General features: G+C 35.9%; 1 protein-coding gene across 15 annotated transcripts in view; it reads right to left on the bottom strand.

Annotated features, from left to right (window-relative positions):
• Positions 1–19472, bottom strand: part of cnksr2a (connector enhancer of kinase suppressor of Ras 2a) — an 85294-nt gene extending 65822 nt beyond the window's left edge. For 9 of the 15 annotated variants that reach the window (XM_058765107.1, XM_058765109.1, XM_058765108.1 and 6 more), the window contains exons 1-2: positions 18906–19471; positions 2763–2926 (exon numbers count right to left, since the gene is read on the bottom strand). In XM_058765107.1, coding sequence (XP_058621090.1) covers positions 2763–2926; positions 18906–18969 — 228 coding nt within the window. In that variant the 5' untranslated portion in view covers positions 18970–19471. Of the gene's footprint in view, positions 1–2762; positions 2927–18905 lie in introns of all 15 variants that reach the window. The other 6 variants (XM_058765110.1, XM_058765112.1, XM_058765117.1 and 3 more) reach the window with 1 other exon arrangement.
• Between the last annotated feature and the right edge of the window lie 1623 nt (positions 19473–21095).

Here is a 21095-nt window from a genome sequence, read left to right as displayed (position 1 = left end):
GAGGTTTTGTTGTGAATAAGAAAGTTTACAGCATTGTTCTTTCATGCATATTTTTGGGGATAGTTCTCGAAAATTAAAATTCTGTCATCTATCGTTTCAAACCTGCTTCATCATCTCTTGAAAGGTGTTATTTTATTATTAATTTGATACTATTACAGTATTTTATTAATGTTTTAAAAAATTATTTTACATTTTCAGTCTCATTTTACTTTTTAGTAAATGTTTTTTAAATTTTTAGTTAAATTTTATTTTAGTTATAGTCATTTTTGTACTTCAACTTCAAGCTTTTAATCTAATATTTTGTTTTTATTTAGCTTTATATGTAGCTTTATTTCAATAATGAAAATTATTTTAATAGTTTAAAAGTTAACAGTCAACACTTGACGTGCCATATTTAAATGTCCACAAGTATAACAAAAGCAGCGCATCTACTATTTTTTGATCGGTATTTGATAACACTAACTTCAACATGAACAAAATCAACATAAAGATTTCAAATTTCAGTGTTTTCTTTTCATCTTGCACTCATTAAAAGTTAAATTCTGAAGTTCTAATAAATTTAAATTGGAAATTAAAAGCTGCAAATGAAATATCAGAGCGAAAATTTCAGGGACAGTAACCTTATCGTTTGTTCACCCTCATGTAGTTTGACTTTTTCTTCTGTGGAATATAAAAGAAGATATTTTAAGACGTGTGTTTTGTTTGTTTGTTTGTTTGTTTGTTTACACAAAACAGCTTTGTTACCAACCTAATTTTTTGTGTTTTTCAGAAAAAAAGTCATAAGTCACACAGGACTGTAACAACATGAAGAAGAGTAAATGATAACAGAATTCTCATTTTTGAGTGAACTATCCCTTTAAGTTCACTGTATAGAAAAGAGCAGCAGGAACATTCTGCGAAATATCTCATTTTGTGCTCCAAGAAATACAATCACAGAATGTTAATTTTTCGCTGAATGATTTCTTAGAATTAAAAAGCGGCTGAAATCCGAGATGTACAATATGGCTAATTTCATACGCACATGTCTACAGGCTGACATTCACGCGGGCTGTGTAACGTGAATGTCATCAGCTCTGATTTGGGATCAGCGTACAGAGCAGATAGAGAGCACAGCAAAGCCATCTATTTATGATTAACGCTCTCCTAAATGTCAGCAGCACAGGCCAGTGGTTCACAGTCCCTCACAAAACCTCACACTCATTATAGTTCACCTTATGTTAACTCTACACTGAAATTCAATCTCAGGAAAAGACAACAAGAAACATATCTCTTAGAAAGACAAGTTGAATTGAAGATAGAAAAAAAGAGCAAAAGGACAGGTTGAGGAGAGATTCAGGCTGGGCGGCACGTGATAAACATCATCCTGTCGTCTGTTCCCTCCCATCATGATGCTGCTGACATTCTGAAAGCGTGGGCTGGTAAGTCATTGTTTTAATACCTCAACTGAGAGATTCGAGAGAGAGGAAGAGGAAGAGAGAGAGAGAATTAGATGGAAAGCTAGTTATTAAATGCTAGATAATGTAAAAGGCTCAAGCGGTGCAGAGCAAATTTCAGCTTAAATCCTTTTCCCATCTCCCACACTGTCTGTACTCTTGGTGCCTTTTTGAAAATCATTTTCAAGCCGTGGAACGTCACACAGCAATAAAAATTAGTCAAGACACACACACACACACAAGCATACAGAGCAGATACAGATTAAGGCCACAGGAACAAACCTACCTAGCAAAAAGCCACATTAAAATACTGATTGAGTGGCATTTTGAGAACAAATCTATGGAAATCTTTCCCAGGACAGCAATAGTATTATCTTATAAAATTGAGGCTGACTTTTAAGAGAACATGAAATGACATTTGCAACTTATTTCACTTCTGTAAAGTGATGTTTTTCAAACTGAAACAGAATATTAATTTGACTGGATTTTGAAAAAGAGGCTCCAATATTTTCAATTGATTTATGGTTAATTTATTCATGTTTTTTAATACATATTTATATTATTTTAAATTATTTATATTATTATTGTTGTTCATTTTAAGTGATTGATTTTTACATTTTTTTGCCTTTTTATTTAAATAGAGCCAATGATTATTTTATTTTATTTTATTTTTTTAATTCATATTATTTTAAATATTTAATATGATTATTTTAAATAATTATTTCTAAGTTATTATTTTATTTTATTTTTCTTCTGATATATTATGTGAAATTAGAAATAGGTAATTTTTTGCTTTATTATATTTTATATTTGTTCATAATATTTAAATGTTTTATATTATTATTTTATTTTTACTTTATTCGATTTTTACATTTTCTGCCTTTTTCATCTTATATATTGTACAAAGATTATGGAAATTGATTATATATTTAAATAGATAGCCATTGATTAGGTTTTTATATTTTATTGTGTTTTTTAACATTCATATTATTTTAAATGTTTAATATTAATTATTTTTTAGTTTTTCATATTTTATCATATCATGTCAACTTTTATTATTATTATTATTATTATTATTATTATTAATTTATGTTTTTTTCTTCTGGTATATTGTGTGAAATATGACCTGTCCAAGTTATTAAATAAGTAAATAGAGTAATTTTCAATTTCAACAACTGTAGCCTTTTCAGAATGTGATATTGTTTTTCTCAAAGCGATCTCGATATCTTTGTCAACATCGTGCAGTAGGGGACTCAGTGTCTGCCAGCTGACGGGGTGTTGAACAGCAGATGAAGGATCAAGCACATAAATGAGCGTGAAGACTCTCACCAGAGCGCACAGCAGGTCCACAGCTTCCAGGATCAGCTCCTGGTGTCCGATGCGGGATACCCCCAGATCCTCCAGCTCCTGATGGGTGATCCTCAGCAGCTGGTCACCTCCTACCTTCTCCCGTTCAAAGTTCTTTATATACTGCTGCAAGCAGTCATCCAGACCTGTAGGAACATCAAGAAAATATCAGCAATCTATGCTCATTTGTTTTTTTGTTTTCACAAAATTTCAACATCCCAAATCATCCCAAAGTGTGTGGGATTTATGGTTAAAGTGCCCAAATGGTAGGGGATAGTGGGGGAAGATGTCCCCCATAAGACCAGTGTACATTACTACTAAATTGTAACATTTAGAGATGAGCTTAGGATGTACAAGATGATGATATATCATAAAAGTAATAATAAAAGTATCTAATATTACCCACACCCCCCTTGCGTGAAGATACTGGTAAATTAAGCATTGACCTGGTTTCTGTTAGAGAGCCCATGAGTCATGCAGATGGTGCTGAACATTTAATAATTGCTCATCAAAGCGATATCAGTGGACAAGTGCAAGGTTTATGAAATAAATATTTATGTATTTTCTGTTAATTAATTTCAAAAACCTTTCACTTGACCACTATTAATGGTTTAGGCAATAACAGAGTAATTTATACGTCTGCATTGTCTAACACAGAAATAAATATTGCCATATACAGTACATATTTGTATATTTACAAACATAAATGTGCCCATTACTACAATGCATAGATCTCATCCTACACAAACTAAGATTTATATCCACTTTGGTGTAATTGATTTCAAAACAGGAATATTAGAAATTTAGAATTACATCACTTGCTTACCAATGGTTTTTACTTTTAAACAGTGCTTTCTGTGCATATTTCTCTCCTGATTCAGAAGAGAAGACTTTTTTCAAGCAATATTATAGATAAAGGACTCATATTTTAGCCGGAAGCAATGGTTTGAAGCTAAAAACATGATGGATTTGTTTCTTACAAACATGCAGCTTTTAATAACACAATACGTTAATTAATGGATTGGAGTGGATTGTGGATTATCTATCCATTTGTGAGTGATGTAATGCTAAATTTCTCCAAATTTGTTCTGAAGAAGAAACCAACTCATCTGCATCTTGGATGGCCTGAGGTTCAGTACATTTTCAGCAAATTTTTCCTTTAAAGCAGCAGTGATTGATAATTAATTACAACCTCTTCAGGTATGTCCATGCCAAATGTCTGTGTAGCACAACATCTTAATAAATTCTCCTGCTTCAGACTCTGTTTACCCCAAAATCAGTGACAACTAAGAAACGCAATGGATTCCACACTTACACATGATGACTGACAACCTGTATTCCAACCTAACTATGTCGCATATCCATCAAACTGACAGTAAATGACAGCTAAGCCACATCGCAACCTTCCTATGTTTGAGCGAGAAGTACATTTGATGGAAAGGAAACATAACTGTCCAAAAAAACTGCATGTAAATAGAATTTGTGATGGACAGAAACAGTTTGTTTAAATTAAACCATAACCATAGCCATTTTGAGATCTATATCAGTCTAGAAAGCTCCGTGTCCAGAATGAAAACCATCCTAAATCAAATCAGAAATGATTGCTGCACCGTCTACAGTAATGCCTCTGAAAACCGATAGGATGCACACATAAATCAAAATAATAAAGCTACCGTCAGCTGTACAGGATAGATGTGGCTACGAAGGCTATAAATACAGAGAAATAGACTAATAAAGAATGAGTGATCTAGAAAGTTTCGAAAACACCACCATTCACAACTGTCACCATCAAACAGGTGACGACACACACTCTCCATAATGCTACACACTTGTTGGACTGCATTTGTCAGTCTTGAGCATTCTGTCGCCCAACGGCACGTCTCACAGCAGCCGCACTCTCCGAACAGCTGCTGTTCGACACAACGTACATAACTGTAGGATTTACATATTTTGCTTACAGCATGTGCATGTGTTTATGATAGTGTATGGAAGAAGGAAGGTCGCAGGAACTCTTTAATCTCACTAGCTGCCCTTTAATAATTAAATCTAATGCAACTATCATCATCCAGCTCATTATCAGGACGGGCCAAAACTCATTGGCCAAGACAGCGAGAATAACAATAGCTGTCATTACTGTTCATAAACAATATCGAACTCATTAATGAGGGACTGCTTTACTTGTTAGATAATTAGTCGGTGATCTGAGGTCTGAATTTAACCTGGATGAGAATCTTGAAGCGAATGCGATGACTAACTTCTGCTGACGCCACGACTCTGATTCACATACCAGACAGGTGCAGTGAACAATTAACTGTTCGCTAATGTTGTAAATAATGATGTGTGGGCAACAGGATGAAGTGATTTAGAAAGAAAATAATTAAATAAAAGCTGAGAGAATGTGAAATCCCATTGTTAATCTTAGGAATATACCTGTGACAAGAAAGGCCCCTTAAATATTCTGTTTTAGGCCCCATCATGAATTCAAGTGACAACCCTTTATACCAATACAGAAATTTTGGCTGATACTCATAGCCATTATTAAGTTTTAAACTTTGGTTAATAACCAAAATGACTGCTATTATATTACAAATCTAAACAGTACTTTGCTTTGTTTTGTTTTGTTTTTTACAGAAAATTAAATAATAATTTTAAAGGGGCACAGATGCACAAAAAGGAAAATAATTAGAGACATTATAGGCTAATAGCACTAATTATTTATAATATTGTGACCAAATCTATAGTATATTGCCTCTTTTAACCCTCGTGTTCTGTTAAGATTGACTACTGTTCAAATTTGTTTTTGAAAGAAGTCTCTTATGCTCACTAAGGCTGCATTTCTTTGATCAAAAATACAGTAAAAAAAAACCCAGTAATATAATGAACTATTATTACAATTTAAAATAACTGTTTTCTATTTTAACATAATTTAAAATCTAATTTATTTAAGGAATGGCAAAGCTGAATTTTCAGCATCATTACTCCAGTCTTCGGTGTCAAATGATCATTCCGATAGCATTCTATTATGCTGATTTGCTGTTGATTTCTTGCAATTTTCAATGTTGAATATCATTGTGGAAACCATGACTATTTCTTTTTCAGGAATTTCTGATGAATAGAAAGCCCAAAAGAACAGAATCTATTTGAAATGGAAAGTCTTTATTATCACTTTTGACTGATATAATTAGGGATGCACGATATGAAAAATTTTAACCGATACCGATAACCGATAATTAAGTCCTTCTCGTGGCCGATACAGATAGCCGATAAGTTCACATTTTTATATTATAATTTTCATATAATCTGCAGTTTGTGCACCCAGGAGAATACAAAATCTAAGATTCACTGATGAAACTGTTTTTTTAGTAGCTCTGGCCTAACTATAATAGCAAACATCAGTCCTGACTCTTCAAATGTTTTTATTTTTTGTGTAAGGCACCACAATACATAGTAACAGAAATGGTTTAACAGAACTATGCTTTATCTGCAATTAACAACTCATTAACAGCAAATTTATATTCAAATATTTCGTGCATAAAGAAATGCATCTATTCAACCTTTTTAGTGCATGAGGATGAGGAAGTTATATAGGGACTTTAAGCAACAGCTGCGAATGGAACGGCTACGTTGACCAGAACCTAATCATTAAGCAACCTAAACAAGATGGCGCAACATGGCATTCAGTCATTTATTTAAATACAAATGATGGATTATGAGGAGGATGTTTAGGCAATAATTACATTGTTCTCTTCACATATCTTTAGTCTCAGTGCTACCTGAGGTGCTGTTGCTAACAGCAGACATATCTTTGTACAAACTAAAAAATAGTTAAAATTATCTTAAGTTTAAAACATAATCAACACAGATTAAATGAAAGACTAATGGTAGAATCGTATACTGATGGAATTCAATGGTATATACCATAAAACGCAACATTTAACTACATAAACTGTCACGTTGTAATGACCACGGCAAAGCAGCTGTTCTCCCCTAGTAGACGGTTACTACAACGCCACGAAGTAGCAGCTGAAGTCACAAACGTGCAATATGACGTTGGAATGCCGTCCCTAATTATTATTTTCTTTTAATACAGCTCACTTTTCAAGTGAGATATAGCCTAAGATTTGTTGTGTTAAAACTTGATGATGACGTAATGAGCGCGACACAAGCTGAGAGTCACTGCGGTTTAAAACTGCAGTCACTTGCACTCGGAAAGTGGATGACTCTCAGATAAATCAGACCGATTGATTGATTTACCAGCAAGCATAATTTATCGGATCTAGTTATTCGATTTCATTTATTTATCAGAGCAATAAAAATTATGTCATTTTCACCCATAGCGGTCGATAATGTATCTGTCCGATAACTATCGTGCATCCCTAGATTTAATGCATTCTTGCAGAATAAAAGTTAATTTATTTCCCTCAAAAAAAAAAAAAAAACCTTTGCAATTTTGTACAGTAGTGTATTATTATGTTTGGGGTTCTAAAGACCTTATTTTTCCTTTAGATTCTTTCTCAAGCCCCTTTAGAATCATTTGTGACCCTGGACCACAAAACCAGTCTTAAGTCGCTGGGGTATATTTGTAGCAATAGCCAAAAATACATTGTATGGGTCAAAATTATTGATTTTTCTTTTATGCCAAAAATCATTAGGACATTAAGTAAAGATCATGTTCCATGAAGATATTTTGTAAATTTCCTACTGTAAATATATCAAAACTTAATTTTTTATTAGTAATATGCATTGGTAAGAACTTCATTTGGACAACTTTAAAGGCGATTTTCTCAATATTTAGATTTTTTTTTGCACCCTCAAATTAAAGATATTCAAATAGTTGTATCGCCAAATATTGTTCGATCCTAACAAACCATACATCGTTGGAAAGCTTATTTATTCAGCTTTCATATGACGTATAAATCTCAATTTCGAAATATTTACCCATATGACTGGTTTTGTGGTCCAGGGTCACATATTACTAAAGAATGAACCTTCTGTTGTACTATAAAGACAGAAATATGACTGTAATCCAATCCAGTAAAGAAACATTTTTCTCAAAAACATTTTGAAAAAAGAATCAGCTTCCACCAATATATTGTTCCATTCAAATGTGCATGGAAGAACAGAGAAAAAGATAAGAAATACACACGTAAATGAGCAGACGCACGGAGCAGCAGTGAAGACACACTGTTATCAGACAGCAAAGGTGCCCCTTGCTTACACTCAAGCAGCTTGCGATTAATTCATCACTGTAGTGGATTTATTAACGAATCTGAGGTATTATTTACAGATCATATATTCTGTCCTGAACAGATCCCCTGTCTCGCTGTCTCTGCAAACCCTCAGTCATACAGGAGTATTAGAATAGCCTCGCTCTGTTACAGTGCATTATTCATTGCACACAGTCTGCTCCTCTGACAGGTAGCACAGTAAAAATGCAGGGAGAGAGAGAAAACGCCGGAAAATGGGCCAAAAGGATATAAAGAAAAAAGCTTAGCCTGAGCACTTAAAATATGACACATATTAAACACCTCCCCGGCTTCCCGTCATTGAATGATAGATAAAACGATCTGGTAAAAAGCTCTAGAGTTACTGATATTCGGAACCCTCCCAACTCTCCCAGACGCAGTCTAAGTAATGTCATTTAGTCGTGCTCTTCCTTCTATATTCTATTCATCTTCATTCTTCACCTCATTTCGTGCAGCCGTGCTGTGCATTATGCAGACTTGGTGACCACTGAAAGCGTTGTCGTGACAACCGTTCAAGGCCACAAAGTGCTCAAGGGCTTATGGGAAACTCAAAGTGTTTCCCTGATTTGCTTTAAGGCTACTGTGGTGATTTGTGCAATTTAATGGTACACAGATTGCAATGATAGGGTTACTACTTCGAAACTGTTGTTTTCAAAGCTACAAGATATATATATAATTTAAAGTAGTTAAACTAATCTCAAGCTACACTTTAAAAAATCTTAGTTACAGTAGCTACACACAAATTAAGAGAGGAAACAAAGATAAGCACACTGATGCCATTTAAAGAGGAGGGATATCATCATTTTTAATATATACTTAAAAACATTTTTAATCTTTTCAAATGAATGCTGTTCTTTTGAGATTTCTGTTCGTCAAGGAATCCTGAAAAAATCCACCAAAATATTAAGCAGTTGCTAATATATATTAACAACTGTTTTCAGTGTTAGTAATAAGAAATGTTTCTTGAGCAGAAAAATCAGCTTGAATGATTTCTGAAAGATCATGTGACATTGAAGAATGGAAAAATTGCTGCTGAAATTCAGCTTTGCCATCACAGGAATAAATTGCATTTTAAATTATATTACATTTTAGAATCATTTTAAATTGTAATAATCTTTCACTTTTACTGTATTTTCACAAGGACTCAAACGAATCATTTAATAATTTTAACTGGGGGTTCAGTGCCTTGCTCAAGGGTCTCACCTCAGTCGTGGTATTGAGGGTGGAGAGAGCGCTGGTTATTCACTAGAACCCACAACCTTTGTGTTACAAATCCGACTCTCTATCCAATCGGTTAATATGGAAGCCAGCTGGAGAGACTGACTGGAGGTACAGTAAGGTGTTAGAACTCATTAATAGTACAGTGACAGCTCAATACAAGCAAAACTTGAGGGGAAAATATACAAAAAAACTTTTCTCTCTTTTTCCTCATCCTCGTCTTCCTTATAACCTGCACATGAAATTGCTGTCTTCCACAGCATGTCACCTTATAAATGAAACGTAAACACCGACTTCAGTGCCCTCCATGTACAACAGCATGCTACTTGTCACTTTTGCATATTTTTGGTCTTTTGCAGTTCAGGACTGTGACCAATTCACATTCAAATCAGATACTGGCCACATTTAATAATGTGAGCAGCCAAAAAAAATGGATATAAGCAGTAAATCAGAATTAAGTACTAATTCTTGCAGCGTGAATGTGGCCTTAGTTACGGTTACAAAAAGGTGTAACATCCCTGAAAAGAAACATGAACACAGATAGCAAAAGGATTGGATAAGAATACCCATGAATCAGCTGTGAACTCCTACACAGGCTTTTTGGCGTTCTGTCATGACACCACCTGCGATGAGGCTCTAAAAGTGTGTGTGTGTGTGTGTGTGTGTGTGTGTCCATCACTGAATCGTCCTTCCTCTGCCATCACTTAATCTCAAAGCCATAGGGGACTTTTGGAGATGAAAAATTCATCAGTTAAATAAACCCTGTCTCAAAATGAGCCGTCCAGCTGTGCAGAGCCGGGCCTCAAGCCTCTCCTGGAGTAGGAGAGCTGAAGGGCTGCTTCTTGGACCGACAGTGAATGTTCATAAATACTGTCTTCTACAACAATATAAACACAATATTCCAGATTGGTTTCTTCTCTTTGGTTGTGAACAAAATATAACTAGTTCTTTATGTTCTTGAGGTTATATGGTCTTCAGAGTAACATGCTTGAGGCTACATTACAGGTTCTTCAGATTAGCTTGTTCTACAGCACTTATCTGAGAGAAAAAGCGTGCATTTGCTTTGACATGCGATGCACACAGGCAACCTGAGTTTGAATCATTTCCAGTCCGACTTCCCTATTGTTTCCTCTTATCTCTTCACCTTCCTTGCAATGAAAATGGAAGGATGAGTGTAGGTTTTAATGCATGGGCAATAATATACTTACGGTAACCATATAAGGACCCTCACAAAATTGAATAGCTCAGATGTTTCTTTTTCAGGAGACTTAATTGAGTTCTTAATTAGGTTTCATTGAAGTATAAACTAGTAATGGGAAGATCATTTCAATGACTTGATTTTTCAATTTCTTTCAGCAAAGAAACCTTTATTCAAGTAATTTTGTTCATGAGTTAAAATGTTATATTTCCAACAGCTAAATTCCTCAAACTTCTGTGATTTAGGATATATGAGCTCACACTGAGACCTCCGATCTGTGATTCCATAATCTTGGCAAATCTGAAGTCACAAATCAAAGTTGACACTCCTGAGATCTCCTCTGAAACTCTTTCTGAACATAACAAGAAATGTTTGTGATCATGTTGAAATCTCTGGTTTCTGATTGCAGATTTTATCTACTGTGTGCAGTTTGAGAGCTTCTGTAAATCTATATAAGATTATAGAAAATACAGAAAATTACTACACTAAAAATAGCTACACTACCTTTGTAAAATCTGATTATCACGGAAGTGATTGTTTGAGTTAGACATACCAAAATAAATGTCCAAAAAATTCAGATTTGTCTAAAATTTACTATCTATTGTTTACTATATTATTAAGATATTTATAACATTTTTGTTAAATTTCAATCAAAATATATAGGAATGGAGAAATTATCCTGATTGAAACTACAATTATTCCTCATTCCATAAATATTCTTCATCTTTAACACCAACTTTAACATCAATGAAGAAGAGTTGTAAATTAACACATTTAACAAATTTGACACATTTAACAATCACTCGCAAAGAAAGACGGAAATCTGTATAAGGAGAGCAAATGTTGAAAGTATTATTTTATTGTGTGTTTTTGCACAAAATTAATAAAAGAGGAGATTTATCAATGTTTAATGTTATGTTGTATTAGCATTTATAGGGCTTATTCGCCATGGTACCAAATGTAGACCTTAAATCTTTTTTACTTTAATTTATTAAATTCATAAGGTATACATCATTGAATTCACAGCTTTCTTTCAACTCAATCATTTTTAGATGTTTTACAAAAAATAGTACATCATAATTAAAGTTTTGAGAGTGCACATACAAAATTGCTGGGATCTTTTTCTCAGATATAAATCTATAAAGGTGCAAGTCTCCATTTTGCACTCAGGATATATTAAAATTGCATTTGCCACTTCTCTTCCCTACGAGTATGACACCAAATCTGACTTGGAGCATCACAGACTCAACAACATTACAGACAAACCCTGTAGTACCTCTTTCTAATGGATCTAGAGCAGCAACACCTACTCATGAATCCCATTTTCACATCAACCGCCTAAAAGCCTGTTTCTGATCTCTCTCAGGTACTGACTCTTGAGTAACGATCTGAATCCAGAGCATCAGCAGAGGAGCCCAGGTGTTCCCCACCCAGTTTGTCTCCTAACAGATGCTCTCCTCCCTGCAGACATGAAACAATTGTTCAAGAGGATAGCGAGCGTCACCGTTTTCCTCCCATCTGTAAAACTCTGCAGCTTTGGCCTGTTTTTGAAGAGTTGTTGTGGTTTCATTCCTTAGATGATCTTCAGATCACCGTCCAGGACAAATGTGAGCTCTGACAGACGGGAAACAGCGCGGCGTGTACAGTCTCTTACCGAGTACATACTGTATCGGAGTGTTTTGCTGAATATTTCTCTCTATACGGCGGTTCTTCAGTTCTATAAAGTGATTCAGAGATGACTCACACCCTTTACACCCACTGACAGCACACAAACACACTTTTACACTTTTTCACAGGAGGGAAGAGTCGCCCCGAGCCAAGCCACACACCCACACACCCGCCCCTCGAAGCTGCAGCCCAGGACACAGCGCTACAGCTCTGCGTGTGTGTGTGTATTATTATTCAAAGGTCTTTAACCTCGCTTTCTTCCTCTCGCTCTCAACCATTTCTGTATTTCTGTCACACACACACGCAGTCAATCCTCCCCAGCTCCGCCACATGTCATATGCAATATAATATTCATGTGTTCCCTTAGGACACACCCCGAAGACAGGCCTGGAACCCCAAAACGCCTTAGTTGGAGAGCCTGATACATGTATGTGTGTGTGCGTGAATATATATGCTCTAATGACCTCCATAAGTGCGTGCTATACATTTTCCACTCAATTTTAACCTCATGAACCATCAAAGAAAGCACCAAAGCATTCTGAGCGGAACGCCACAAAACGACAGAGTCTCATTTCAGGCAAGCGCCCCAAAAAAGCAGCTAATGCACCTTCCTACATGACAATCAATTATGACGGTGTGGAGCGGAGAGAGAGAGACGTGCCGTTACATGGTCTTTCATCTTTCTGTCAAGATATTTCAGCTGAAGCTGCGATTCTTCTTCTGCTCCATTGGTAAAAAAGAAAAAGTTTAAGCGAAGAATGCCAGGAAGGAAAATGAGTTCAGGTTTTTTGTTCAAAGCGAATGAGCTGAAACTCTTGAAGTGTTTTGAATTATATATAATCGTTAGATCTATGTGCATGTAGCAGCTAAAGGGGAAGAAAACAAAAAAGCTGTCTCTCTAATATCTCAATTGTTTCCCATAGGCAGGCATGATATACTGCTCTATTCAGCTTCTCCATCCATAATTTTGTTATATAGTATATTCTATATATTCTATATAGTATGTTGATAATGGTTTCATTTGTTTAACTTTTTATTTAATAATAATAAATCATTATTATTTAATAAATCGTTATTATTTAATAATTTATTATTTATATTCAAGTTTTATTTTTCCAACAGAATTCGAGGAAAAACCTGAAACAAAGCTGTCATTTGTTTATTTTATTTTATTCTAAATAATGTTACATAAATATCCAAGTTTCGTTTTTCCAAAGGAATTTACAAAGGAATTTGAGGAAAAAAATCTAAAAACAAAGTTGACATTTAAACGATCGTAATATCCAAATTCTCAGACATTTTTTTATCCATATTTTTGTGACATTGTTTTATAGTCATACTGTATTTCAACACCTGCTTCATTTAATAGTCTTTTTATAAAATAATAAATTATTATTATTATTATTATTATCAATAATATATTACAGAAATATTCAAGCTTTGTTTTTCCAAAGGAATTTTAGGCAAAATCTGAGTTGATATTTAAATGAACATAACTGCCAGCTTCTCAGACGGTTTTTCATTTTTTCACTTTATTCACATTTTGTCACATAGATTTATCGACTTACTGTATTTCAATAACTGTTTAATTTAATTTTCTTTAAATATACTGTAATAATAATACTACATCATTTTATTATTATTATTATTATTATTATTCAATAATATATTACAAAAATATTCGTTTTATTTCTCCAAAGGAAAATCTGAGACAAAGTTGATATTTAAATGAACACAACAGAGTTTAATGAACTATAAAAGAGCTCTGACTCAGTCATTTTATCTATTCATCACTGCATCTGTGTGATGAACAATTCTCAGTCGAATTGATTTTGATACCAAAATATCTCAGTAGGTACTGATTCAGGACTTGAGTGGTCCGTCAGCGGATTTATAGGCTCTAGTGCACAGCTCCCAGCATCGGTCTGTTATATTGAACACTCCCTCAATGACTCTATCTGAAGCACTGCTGCCTCCCAGTAAAACCACAAGCCACAAAAGCACAGCAAGACCAGGACCACAGTCTAACTGGGAAACCACAGAGGCTGGTTCTAGTTCAGCCAAAGAGCTCCACCCTAATCTTTACAGAGATGGAGGCATTGGCATCAGAGGCGGGCCTTCAATCAGAGGCTGAGATGTTTACTTCTCTGTTCTCCGGAATGTGTTGGCCAGCATAGCAGATACATGGCGCTTTCCACAAATAGGGCATGAGACATAAAAAAGAGCCTGAAAAATTTTTTTTTTTTTTTTCAAACAATAATTTAGATAGCAGGATTTAGTGGTTGAGCTTGATGAACATTTTGCTCATAACTTCATGTTAGGTTAATTTTATGTTACATAACATTTCTAATACTTCTCACAAAAAAAAAACAAAACAAAAAAAAAAAAAACATGGGATTTGTGTCTCTGATGCTTTTACTAAATAAGCTGTATTCATGGAAAGTGACGCACACTGGTAGCCGCAGGAGATGATTATACACAGCACTTATGGGAAAGAGCAAGAAAAGGAGAAACAAAGTAAGAACTGGAGATAGAGAGATGGAGAGAGCAAACTTGCTGCCTATCAGAGTTTGTGAGGCTGCAGTGATGTGACAGAACTTGATTAGATCTAAAGCCCCGCGGTCAGAAAGCTAATCAAGAGGAAGGAGCAGTCATACACACCCACAGACACCCTAAAGCTGTGTTTTCAGCTGTTGCATTCCCAAAACTGTAAAAAAAAAAAAAAAAAGAAAAGGTGTTCGATCCTTAAAAAGTGAGGACATGAAGGCCACAGCTGGATTAATTATTTCCAAGGAAATGCCTTGACTGAACTTAAAAGGTCATATTTCCATAAACTAAAATCTGCCGTCATTATAACAATTACAAATTTAGGTTAAGTAATTCTAAGAAGTTGTTCTATGCAAATTGCAATATTATGTCATAATAAGTGCTTCAAGTTTTCAATGAGAGCAAAACATCATGAATACTCAACAGTGGAACATGAGACTTAAACATTCAATACATGAAACAACAGAATTTTAGCTAAATATTAAAATATTTACACAGTTAAAATAATTAATCGAAATAAAAATTGTAAAAATAATATTTTATCCACATTTGTTATATATAGCTTAAGAGCTTTTAAGTTTTTTGAATATTTTTGAATATTTAAATAAATACTTCTTAAGTTCTCATCTTTCTGACATCTTTCTAGATAAAACAGCATCGGTGTGATGAATAATTCCAAAAATTACAAATGTATTATAATTATGTATTATATTATTTATATTATCATTTGCAATTGTTTTTAATTACAGTTATAAATGATTTTGATTTTGTAAGCATCAGCAATGTAAGTTGTAGGTTTACAAAACTGCTGTTTAAATCACAAACACAATATTTGAGATCTTTTTGACCAAACTGTGCAGCTCTTGCAAACAGTCACACACCGAAGCAAACACATTGTCATTTATTGGTTTGCGACATCTGCTGATAGTTACCTTTTAACCAAGACACTGAGGCCATGCTATTTCAGAACAGAGCAAATAATTCCGTTAAATCTTGTAAGTCTCCAGGGTACAGGCTGATGTACCATTAAATGTCCTGCTGTATTCTCAGCCTCATCTTTCCTAGCCACTGTTTATTAAAAGGCCCAGCATGGCTCTGAGACACCACAACAATTAAACATAGAAAAGTAATATATTCATTAAAGAGCATTACAAATGCAAGTCTTAGGAATCCTCCATTTAACAGTAATCAGTCCTAGCACTACGTCTCACTTGCTTGCATCTTCATCTTCACGCTCTTTCTCTGTCTCTGTTCCTTCAGCTCCACACCTCTTATTAAATGCATATTAATCACAGTCTGATCTCAATGACCCCAGACAGCTTCCACATCTCAGGCTAATCAAATACAACGCAAGATTTTAAGATAATCAAATCCAACGCAACTCTTCTCTGCAATATTTCTGAAGCCATATAGTTCGACCAAAATCCATACTACACTCTTAAAAATAAAGATGCTTCACGATGCCATAGAAGACCCCTTTTGTCTAAATGGTTGCATAAAGAACATCTGAAGAACCTTTCTGTTTCACAAAAGATTCTTTGTGGCGAAAGAAGGTTCTTCAGATTATAAAAGGTAAGAAAGAGATGGTTCTTTAAAGAACCTTTGACTGAATGGTTCTTTATGGAACCAAAAATGCTTCTTCCATGGCATCACTGTGAAGAACCTTTTAAACACCTTTAATTTTAAGAGTGTATATGTCCGAAATGTAAATTTAATTTTAATTTAAATTCTGTCATCATTTACTTACCTACATGTTGTTCGTTTATAGTTACAATTTATATTATATATAAATATAAATATTTTATATATTAATATAACATTTATCTTTATATATATATATATATATATATATATATATATTGATGCGATTAATCGCGATTAATCGCGATTAATCACGATTAATCGTTTGTCACCCCTACTTAGTTATCGTTCTTGGTGTGAACTGGCCTAAAGTCTGATTTGTGTTTTCAAGTGCTGGATATCATTTGTGGCTCTGCAACATGGACAAAATTGGTTTCGTGTCCACATGATCACTTTAAAGTGTCGTCGAGGACAGACAAAGCAGTTTGAGACGTCCCTCCCACCGTTCAGCAGTCTCTTCCAAATGCTGTGCTGATTCTGAAGTAAGCGAGTTTGTGCCACTCCAGGCAGCACCAATACACCATTCCAGCATTAGTGAGACTTTAATAATGACATTTAGAGAGGGCTATAGAGGGGGTGTGCGGAGTGTAATGTGTAGGCCTGGGGGTGTGTGCAGCATGTACAGGCATCGATCAAAACGCTCACTGACTCTCTGAGTCACAATCTGAAAAATAGATTTGCTATAAGTCACAGATGCAGTTTGACCTAAAGCTCATGTACATATGTACCCCTCCAACACACACACACACACATAAGCCTCCACTTCAATTCAGCCTGAACCAGACTGATTCAGCTACATCCTGTCTCTCTGTAAGCTGCATTAGCTGCGCTATTAAATTAATCTGCTCTTCACAAGCAGGTAAAATACAGCAGCTCTATCTTTTGCAGGTTATGCGCTTGTAATTGGGACAGTAAACGAGGGTCAGTATCAAGCCGCTAATGGGTCTAGGTAGATATTATAGCTAATAAGTACAAGTCTGAATGGATGAATGATGAGACAAATTGATAGAGAGCGTAACAATAAATGTAATTACAGTCCCTTAATGTGGTACACACAACAATTTGAGTCCAAACTGAGGGCAAATATCCCTTCTTTACAGTCCTGCTCTGATGGTTAGTCTCTCAGCTGTTCCTCACAGATGCTCACATTGACGCACAAATGACAAGACACAAACACTGCATAATTCTAGTACACATGCACACACAAAAGTCCATCATTTAATGAAAGGATTAAAGCTTTGACCACATATTCAGGATTGAGGGAACAAATGTATTCATTTGAGAATCAAACACTGTGTCAGTAATATGAATATAGGGGGATGTGTCACTCCCCAAAGTCTATAGTAGGCCTAGTTCATCCGAGGTTTCCAGTGAACCAGTGCAAAAAACTAATAAAATAGTACAATATGCTGCTTTCATAACCTTCATTATTTGCAAATGCAGAAAACCCAATGCAATTCTCGCATATTTCTACTTCGTCATTACATTTTCGCTGGAAGACATGATATGAAGAACAATTTTATGTCTGTTATCTGATAACAAGCCTTATATCACAGATCTGTGAATCATTATCCCACTGGGCCGCGCTCGAACCCTGTCATACAACCTCGATAACTCACTGCTCGATTTGTTATTGTGATGACGAATCTGGACACGCCGCCCACGCCCACGAGAGCCGAGAAGGTGCGTAATTGCCCCCTCCGCCTCCGCGCATCAAAGATCCTGCTTCTCTTCTTCAGCTATACATGAGGGAGCTCCTTCACATCACATTTAAGGACCCCCATAAAATCATCTAATAACGATAAAGGTGGTTTTTGATGTTCTGTGACCAGCACTCCCATACTGCTAGTGTAAGTTAGAGCGATTCGGAGTGAAAGCTCCTTGTTGTGCCAAAACAGTTGAATTCTCATGATTGTAGATAAGTCGCTAAATATCTTTTGTTGGCTGAATTATGCGATTCGATATGTACTGATCTATAGCTTTCAGTGCGGTTGACTTTTTAAAGGAATTTCAGTCAGTAGCCTAATTTTCTGTCGACGTTCCTAACTAGTCCCTAGCTAACCGTCAACTATCTTAAAGACATTTGAAGCAAAAAGCTTATACTTTATTATGATAAAGAGAGAAATAATTACATTAATCGTGTTTTGTCGTACCATCCCATAACGGAAAGCGCTCGAGCAGCGAACTGTTGCTATGGTTACCTCCTCAGGCAAACGGGACTTCGGTTCGCTAGCGGCTATATAGTGCTTTCCGAGTAACTTGTAAATAACTTTTGTGGATACTGAACGCTGTCTGAAAACACTAATTGAAACACAAACTTGTAAATAGTTACAAGTAAAGGAACACTGACTTATAAGACTTTTATTTGACTTCCTTCAGGTCGTTGCATTGAGGGTCAGACTCCAACACATAGCCTACAGTAATTCACACCCTTATTGCCATTATTAATATCAGACACCTGTACGCTTCACTACTTGGGAAAAAGACATCAAGAATGCCCGACTAGAACAAAAATGATCTGACATATCAAATAATCGTTTTTCTTGACTACTGCGCCATTAGATTAGAACGACTTTGTGGGTTTAGGGAGCAAAAAGCATTACGTACCTTTCATCCAGTCCACAACTTGACTGGGGCTCCATTTACTAACCGGTTCCATGACGAGAGCCATCGCGAAACTTTCTGTGGTTGTCCCCTCAGCAAGGCTGCGAGGGGCAGAAGATGTGGTTTAACGCAGCTCTGGGGAGCTCAGATCGGTGGTCTCACGTTAAGCGCCTAGATTTGGCCCCCGGTTACGCGATTTCATCCCATCCAGAATTGCGCATCCAAAAGCGTCACACCGAACGACATCAAGCACATTCCTAACCCTTTGCTCCTGCAAACTCAAGGGTTTCTTCTTATTATAACACCCATATCTAAGAGCCCAAACCCGGTCCCCGTCTCAGTTCAGATCCTGGCATAATGTGCCATGCTCAGCCGGGTCCCCAACAGTCGCGTCTTCATGCCATGCACCAACTGCAGTCTCTCCTGTTTCTCCCTTCCCCTCCCTTCGTTTTCTTCTCCTCTTTAGGGGTCTGTACCTTTCAGAGGTGGACTAGTGGGTATATAGAGTAAGACAGAGAGAAATGAGCGGTGTACCCACGGGGACTCAAGTGAACGTCGCTTCCAAAAGCGGCGGCGAGCGTTGATTCAATTGGGCGCGCGCTCCTCCTGTGGGTGGTGCGGCAAAGTGAATTTGACTCGCGAGCTCGGTTTATTTCCCACGAGGATAAAAGGCTTTCGGCCGTATTCGTTTTAATGAGGGCACGCTGGTTCGCCCTGCTTCAGAAACTCCGTAAAAGCAGTGAACGCAAAGTATTTGTCTGGAATATGTAATGATGCACACAGAGGGGCTATATTTGCATGAGACTTGGGCACTTGGGACTATGTGTGGCTAATGTTATGGTCTAGAAGACCAAAATTATGGAGGACTATGGTAGCATAAACCATAAGAGTGACAGGAATAAATCGGTGCTAGTTGCCAGACATTTTACTCTAGTGAATATTTCTCAGGGAAGGTTTATTTTTGAAAGTCAATTTCTGAAAGTCAAGAACATACCCTGAAGTCTTAAAAAGCTATTAAACATTTTAATTTTTGTGAATACATAAAAGTTTGGTGAAAAAAGATTGGTAAGCTGTCTCGTCTGGAACCTTTCAAATGACAACTGTGGAACACAAAACAAGCTTTCATGAAACAGCAAAAACATTATTCTAACTATTGTTTTAGGCTGAAATGTTGGCCCTGTCCCTAAAATATAAAGAAAAATACCCTTGAATTTCAAACGAAACTAGGTTTTTGAAGCTAAAATATAAAACTACTATTTACAACATATTTAACTCATAAACAGAGACATTTGGCTGAAGGCATTTTAATTTAACATTACATGACAAAAGAAAATCTGAAAATTAAACTCCAAATCATATTCCTAATGTTAAAGTAAACAGCTACCGCATCTATTATTCACAGAAAGAGCCCCAAAATAAATATATGTTTTTAGCATAACAAGTAGATACAAAAACTTTGTTTAATGTGGTTTATTATTGTTGACAGCCATGTGTAAAGTAGAAAAAGCTTTCTTTGCCTCAGGAATTCTGTCTTAGACATCTTTAACTGGTTCACTGGAACACAGATATAAAAAATGAAATACTTTGTCATAAACATTTCCGTTTTAAAAAAGGAAGTTTTGAGGATTTTTGAGGTTTTGTCTTATGTTGCTGAATAAAACCTTTTTGAGTGTTTTCTATATGAATTGAAGTGGTCTAGCAAACTCATCCAACATGGACAGTTTCGCCAGTTCACCATCATCCCTGGCCTTCATCCTGGCTGCCTATTGACTTTGTTCCAACTCATCCTTACTTCAGAACCAGAGCAGATGGAGCCATGAGGCTGGAGTCGGGCCCAGATCAGGCCCCAGTATGTCAGCATGAATCATACAACAGATTCTGTGGAACCTCACCATAGAGATTCAGTGATCAGTGGGCTCTGCCCCATAAACATGCACTCTTAATCACACAGGGAGGAAAGAATCAGAGCAGGAAAACTGGAGCTGTCAGATTCATTTGCAGCACAGTCCGGCTCATGGGCCTTTTTAGCGCCTGATTTCATATTTGTCCCCTAAGTGTGCTCTTTTAGGAGAGCCGTATGTGGCCACAACTGCTTTTGAAACTGATCTTTGTCACATTGTATGACATTTTAGTTCTTTTTTTCTTGCACATTTGGGATAGTGTGCCCCCTTCTGACCATCCAGAGACATTGAG

The sequence above is a fragment of the Onychostoma macrolepis genome, chromosome 24, assembly GCF_012432095.1.
Source record: "Onychostoma macrolepis isolate SWU-2019 chromosome 24, ASM1243209v1, whole genome shotgun sequence".
NCBI classification, from domain to species: Eukaryota; Metazoa; Chordata; class Actinopteri; order Cypriniformes; family Cyprinidae; genus Onychostoma; species Onychostoma macrolepis.
This window is presented reverse-complemented; position numbering and strand designations above follow the sequence as displayed.